The sequence below is a fragment of the Mandrillus leucophaeus genome, unplaced genomic scaffold (genome assembly GCF_000951045.1).
Source record: "Mandrillus leucophaeus isolate KB7577 unplaced genomic scaffold, Mleu.le_1.0 Scaffold28, whole genome shotgun sequence".
In the NCBI taxonomy this organism is placed as follows: domain Eukaryota; kingdom Metazoa; phylum Chordata; class Mammalia; order Primates; family Cercopithecidae; genus Mandrillus; species Mandrillus leucophaeus.
In genome coordinates this window covers 2,887,612-2,894,279 of record NW_012102920.1, presented here as the reverse complement: position 1 = coordinate 2,894,279, position 6,668 = coordinate 2,887,612, and the positions used below count along the sequence as shown (strand labels likewise).

The window sequence follows — 6,668 nt, the reverse complement described above, 5'->3', positions numbered from 1 at the left end:
CCGGAAGGAGGAAGGCCGGGCCCCCCCCGCCGGTGCCAGCATGGAGCCGGCCGGAAGGGCAGCGGACGTCCTGAAGAATGCAGGCGGCTTCCACGTATTGTCGTCCACGTGGGAACCCACGCCGGGGAAGCAGCCTCGGGCTGCTGGGCCTGAAGCCAGCGGGGCAGGCGGACCCTCCTGGAGGCCGTGGGGCGGGAGGTCGTGCAGGAGCTCAGCCTCCCGGGCGGGTCCCCTCCCTTCCCGCCTGACACCCAAGGCCATCCTGGACCCATGGACTCCGGGACCGTGCAGGGAGGGAGACCCTCGCTCGTGCTGGGCCCTGCATTTCCTGGTGGCGGCCGAGGGTCCTGCAGGCCTGTGGGTGCCTCTGCTCCTGGGCTGGGCGCTGCCACAGGCGGCTGGCTGCAGGGTGGGAGAGAGCTCACCCTGGTGAGGATGAGGATTCTCGGGACCCCCTTGGTCACTGCCACCTGGAGGGCACCCCTCTGTCTGCTCCTGGGCCGGGGGTAAATGGGTGCCCAATAGCCTTCTAAGCCCTGCCAGCCAAACCCCACACAGTGAGGAGGAGGGGAGGAGGAGTGTGGAGATGGGGCAGGCTGGGCAGGTGCTCCAGAAAACACGCCCAGGTTCCTGGGACCCGGGGTGGGGGCAGATGCCTGGTGAGAGCAGGAGGGCCGGCGGAGGCTTGGAGGCTTGGAGGGGCCAGCCAGGGCTGAGCTGAGGTGGGCAGCCTTCACCTCAGGCTTGGAGACCCAGAGGGCCAGCCAGGGCTATACTGGCTGGTGGACAGCTTTTGCCTCAGCACCTCTGTCTCAGCCGCTTTGGTCCTGTGGAACCTTGGCCTCAGGCAGGACAGGCACTGCAGGCCTAGGGTAGATGGCTGCCCCTCCTCCCCGAGTGCTAAGAGCCAGTCTGCAAGGTCGGGGTCTATGGGGGTCCCTCGGGGCAGAGCCCTGTGGCACAGCAACGTCCCCATCTCCATCCTCACGGCCACCCTCCCCACAGGGCCTGGTGGGGCAGAACCCGTGGCTTCAGGAGCAGCTGTCTCAGCTGCTGGTCTCCCACGGTGACCCAGTCACGGCCGCCCGGTGTGCCATGGGCCTCTCACTGCCCGAGGAGCGGCTGCCGGCTGCGGTGGCTGTGGAACTCCGCCAGCTCAGTCTCCAGGGGAGGTGAGCTCCGCCAGGTGACCCCAGCTAGGGGTGGGTTCCGCCCAGGATGGCCCTTACCCTTGGGACGACAGCTCACCAATCTGCACGCCAGTGGCTTGAGAATTAGAAATCAAGACAAAACAAAGAGCACAGCTATACACAGAGCAGACAAGACAGCAGGGCCCAGCCCTCCTACTCTGCTGCCAGCCCACAGACTCTGCAGCCAGATCCATGGCCAGCCCAACCCACGCGGGACCCTGAGGAGCAGGCTGCCCTATGGTCTGGGAGGGCAGCCACTGGGAGGAGAGGCAGGAGCAGGGGTCACGCTGGGCTGGACTGAGCCGGCGTGGGAGGAGGAGCCACGACCCGAGATGCCCCCACCAAACGCCCCGAACGCTCCCCTCCTGCTCCGAGGTCAGAGTGAGTGGGGGACCAGGGACGTGGGGGCGCTACCAGCTCTGCTCCTCCCAGGGCAGCTGAGGCTGACTCGAGGCTGGAGGTGAAGGACGTGAAGGACCGTTACTACCAGCTGCCCATCCCCAGGGAGAATATCCACCTCCTGGCCTCGTGGGAAGACCTGACCAGATATGAGGGTGCACTCCTGCAGGTGAGCCCCTCGGCCGCTGGGGCAGCGCCCGGTGGTGGGATCCCCCTGCCAGGCATTGGAGGAGCATCAGGAGCATGGCATTCGGAGAGGCAAGGCCTCTAGGCGTGGGCCCGCCAGGTGCCCCAGGGCTGCTGTGAGGGCAGCCATTCCCCGCGCTGTGTTGCTGAGACTCCGGGATGCTGGGTGCTGGGCGCTGGGTGCTGGGTGCTGGCATTTACCCAGTCCTGCCAGCCGGTGGAAGGTGCCGTGGGATCCCCGTTTTACAGATGGGGCACGAGACGGGGGTGCATCCTGACACGGGCACTGCCTTTGGCACTAGGCCAGGCCTCCCTCTCTGGTCCAGCCACAGAAAGCAAGGGGCAGCTGGGGCACTGGCCTTAGTGCCCCCCAACAGCCCAAGCCCTACAAGCATGCAGGGGTGCAGGGGTGTCTCCCTGAAGCCCAGGCTCACATTGCTGCTCAGACCCTCCAGGCTGCCGTCGCTGCAGAGCCGAGTTGGCCCTGACGGTCACATCTGCCCCTTTCTGCCCACAGCCCCACCAAGTAGTTGGTGTAGACCTGGAGTGGACACCTGTGTTCGTTGCTGGGGGCCGGCCTCGGCCGTCACTCCTGCAGGTGGCCGTGGAGGGCCACGTGTTCCTTCTGGACGTCCTGGCACTCTCGCAGCCACCAACAGGGCAGGGAGCCCAGGCCTTCTCCCGGCTGGTGGCCCAGCTCCTCTCGGACCCATCTATCACCAAGCTGGGTGAGTGAAGCCCTGCGGCCCCCTGCCCAGTCCAGAAGGGAAGCAGCCCCCACCTCTGCCTGACCCTTCCCTCTGTGCGCCCCGGGGAGGGTGCTGGGTGCACCCTGGGGTCCGGGGACAGTGCTGTCCCTGCCTGCGGGCGCCCCTCCCATGATGGTTCCCGCCCACAGGCTACGGGATGGTGGGGGACCTGCAGAAACTGGGCGCATCCTGCCCCGCCCTGGCCCATGTGGAGAAGCAGATTCTGGGTGGCGTGGACCTGCTGCTGGTGCACAGACAGGTGGGCACCCACTGAGCCGCTCACACGACGTCGGGTGGGCCTGGGTTTTGAGGGCTGCTTGGGGCCCCTCCACACCTTCCCAGTGGCCCTGGGCTTCTCCTGCCGGATTCCTGTCAGCTCAGCCTTAGTCACCACAGTCCCCGAGCAGAGCCTGGCAGAGGTGGATCTCGCGTCCCCAGGGAGGGAGCAGAGCCTCCTGGCGCGGGCATCCCTGAGCCCCTGTGGGGCCCTTATCTGGTGTGAGGGCACCTTCCCTCGGACCTGAGCCCCGGGTTCCACTTGGAGGAGCTCTGGGAGGGAGCCCCTGGAGGTGAAGGTGTGAACCCGGAGCTGGCCCCGGTGTGCAGTACTTGCAGCCTGCGACCCCCACGTGGAGCCTGCCCTCAGATGTGTCACTCCTCCCTGTCTCTCCTGCACGGCCGCTGGTGGAGGGGGGCGGGGCCTCCTCCGGAGTCCCACAGAGCCGGTGTGAGTGGGCGCGGTGAGCTGTGCTCCCTCCAGGGCCAGACGCATCACCCTGCAGGGCACTGTCTTAGCAGATGCGGGTGGCAAACATGCCAACCTCAGGCACGGACAGGGCCAAGGGGCTGAGGGGCCTGAGCCTCCTGGTGCAGCAGGTGCTGGGCACAGCCCTGGACAAGACGCAGCAGCTGTCCAACTGGGACCGGAGGCCGCTCTGTGAGGAGCAGCTCATCTATGCAGGTGTGTGGGGTGGTAGGTGGGAGTGACCCCTCCTCATGCCCCACGGCCCTCCCACCCTCTGCCCCAGGAGGCTGAGGCCGACTCCCCACATAGCTGCCGATGCCTGCTGCCTGCTGGACGTGCACCAAGCCCTGTGCAGAGAGCCTGCCCGCTTCCACCTGTCGGAGGACCTGGCCGGGAGCCGGAGGCCCAGGCACACAGAGAGACCAGGGGCTCAGAAGCCACCCGGCTTGCAGAAAGCATCAGCCTCAGCCGCACCCAGGCAGGTGGGTGAAACCCCGCAGGGTCCATTTGTCAGGATTCTTGGGGAAGGAGGTCCCCGTCCATAAACCAAGGACCTGCACAGAGACAAGGCCACTGGGTCAGAGTGTGTGGAGGGGGCCCCGCTCCTCCACACTGGACCCCCGGCCCCTGGAGTGAGAGGGGAGCAAAGTCCCCGTGAACTACCTGCATGACTGTCATGGGGGCTGCCCTTGCCTGGGGGGCCACTGCTCAGGAGGCAGCCGTGCCCCTGAGTGCCCCAGTCCCCTCCTGACACTGGGCCTGGCAACCTCCTCCCATGGCCCAAGGCAGCATCTAGTCCCCTACCCATGATCTCCACCCCTCTGTCTATCCCCCTCCCTGTGATCCCCACCCCTCTGTCTATCCCCCTCCCCGTGATCCCCACCCCTCTGTCCAGCCCCCTCCCCATGATCCCCACCCTCTGTAGGGCACACGTGCCACCCCAGACACACACGTGGAGACCCCCCAGCACCGGCACTGGAGCCCCCTGGGGATGGTTTCGTTGCGTGTTGTCTGCATTTCTGCTGTTTTATGCACAGCACACACAGTGCTCCTCTTCTGAAGATAAAACAGAGACAGAGCTGGCCACACAGCCTCAGGGCCCTCGCTCTCTGAGGCTGTGAGGGGCTGGGTGGGGTGACCGTGGGACTGCTGACCAGGGCTTCACCGCAGGTCCCTGTGGCTGCTGTGGCTGAGGGCGCCGCCCCTCAGGTCCCGGCCAGGGCCTTCCGCGTGGTGTGTGACAACATGCTGCAGGGGCTGGCACGGAGCCTCCGCTGTCTGGGTGTGGACGCACGCATGCTGGGCAACGGTGACGACCACCGCAGGGCGGCCGAGGTGAGCCTGCGGGGAGGGTCTTGGGACCTCCTAAGGTGCGGCTGCCCCTAGCACAGGTGTTCCCACCCCCAGCACCAAACTCCTACCTCCAGCTCATCCACGGCTGCCAGCTGTGCCAGGCAAGCTCTGGGAACAGGACGGGGTGGCCAAGGATGGAGCGGCTGGGGGCCAAGTGGCTGAGATGGTCCCAGCCTCAGCCCTCATTGCCCTACAAAAGGAATTTACAGATGGAATTGACACTGCTAATCAGTTGACCTTAAAATAGAGCCTATCTTATTTGGGTGGGCCCAAGGTAATCACTTGAGCCCTTAAGAGCAGAAACGGGGCCGGGTGCAGTGGCTTATGCCTATAAACCCAGCACTTTGGGAGGCTGAGGCGGGAGAATGGAGGGAACCCAGGAGGCAAGTTCCACAGCTGTTTGTACTTTCTGTTCTGAGAGGTCACTGGAGGCCAGGAGTTCGAGACCAGCCTGGCCAACATGGTGAAACCCCATCTCTACTAAAAATACAAAAATTAGCTGGGCGTGGTGGTGGGTGCCTGTAATCCCAGCTACTCAGGAGGCTGAGGCAGGAGAATTGCTTCAACCCCAGAGGGAGAGGTTGCAGTGAGTCAAGATTGCACCACTGTACTCCAGCCTGGCTGACAGAGCAAGACTCCATCTCAAAAAAAAAAAGCCAGGCAAGGTGGCTCACGCCTATAATCCCAGCACTTTGGGAGGCCGATGCGGGCGGATCACGAGGTCAGGAGATCGAGACCATCCTGGCTAACATGGTGAAACCCCATCTCTACTAAAAATTAAAAAAAATTATCCAGGTGTGGTGGCGGGCGCCTGTATTCCCAGCTACTCGGGAGGCTGAGGCAGGAGAATGGCGTGAACCCAGGAGGCGGAGCTTGCAGTGAGCTGAGATCCGGCCACTGCACTCCAGCCTGGGCGACAGAGCGAGACTCCGTCTCAGGAAAAAAAACAAAAACAAAAACAAAAACAGAAATGGAACGCAGAAGACAGGGAGATTCAAAGCACAGGAAGGATTCGATGTCTCATTGTTGGCTTGAAGATGGAGGAGGTCACACAAGGAAACCTCAGTCCAACAGCCACAAGCAGCCAGATTCTACCAACACCTGACCAAGCCCAGAAGCAGGTTCTTCCCCAGAGTCTCCTAAGAAGATCCCGGCCACTAACACTGTGATTTCAGCCATGAGACCCTAAGCAGAGAACCTGATCGAGTCCACCAGATTTCTGGACTTCCACAGAACGATGTTTTAAGCTGCTAAGCTTTTAGTAAATTGTGACAGCAGCATTAGAAAAATAATATGGTGGTTGGGTGCAGTGGCTCACGCCTTAATCCTTGCACTTTGGGAGGCCGAGGCAAGTGGATCACGAGATCAGGAGTTCAAGACCAGCCTGGCCAAGATGGTGAAACCCTGTCTCTACTAAAAGCACAAAAATTAGCCAGGCATGGTGGCAGGTGCCTGTAATCCCAGCTACTCGGGAGGCTGAGGCAGAGAATTGCTTGAATCCGGGAGGCAGAGGTTGCAGCAGTGAGTGGAGATCATGCCACTGCACTCCAGCCTAGGTGACAGAGCAAGACTCTGTCTCAAAAAAATAGAAAAAAAAAAAAAAAATGGATTGTGGTACCAGGAGTGGGGTGCTGGTGTAACACACAGCTAAAAATGCGGAAGTAGTTTTAGAATCAGGTAATGAGTAGAGGGTGCAAGAGTTCTGAGGATCACAACAGGAAAGGCCTAGAGAGCCTTGAAACAGACTGTAGAAATACGGACATTAAAAGTGTCGAAGGTTGAGAAATAGGAGCGGGATGCTGGTAAATGCAGCTGAAACAGACGGAGCCGAGATGGTTAGACCTAAGCCACAACAGTGTGAGGGTGTCAGACCAAAGCCAAATTGACCAGGTTTCTCCCTTAGGGGAGTAAGAAGTGGGGTTAGTTGGTATTTATTCTTCATGCAGAGGCGGAATCCATCTTGAACTCTCGATTTGTTTAAATACTAGTTATGGGTAATCTTACCCATGTTTTTTCTAATTACTTTTATTCTCTTTCCTTCAGTAA

The 6,668-nt window shown here is 61.6% G+C and overlaps 1 protein-coding gene across 1 annotated transcript in view; it reads left to right on the top strand.

The window, feature by feature from the left end:
• EXD3 (exonuclease 3'-5' domain containing 3) overlaps window positions 1-6,668 on the top strand; it is a 117,425-nt gene that overhangs the window by 57,591 nt on the left and 53,166 nt on the right. The window contains exons 11-17 of the mRNA XM_011985180.1: window positions 1,006-1,172; window positions 1,623-1,758; window positions 2,293-2,503; window positions 2,674-2,783; window positions 3,323-3,485; window positions 3,579-3,751; window positions 4,440-4,604. Coding sequence (XP_011840570.1) covers window positions 1,006-1,172; window positions 1,623-1,758; window positions 2,293-2,503; window positions 2,674-2,783; window positions 3,323-3,485; window positions 3,579-3,751; window positions 4,440-4,604 — 1,125 coding nt within the window. The remainder of the gene's footprint in view (window positions 1-1,005; window positions 1,173-1,622; window positions 1,759-2,292; window positions 2,504-2,673; window positions 2,784-3,322; window positions 3,486-3,578; window positions 3,752-4,439; window positions 4,605-6,668) is intronic.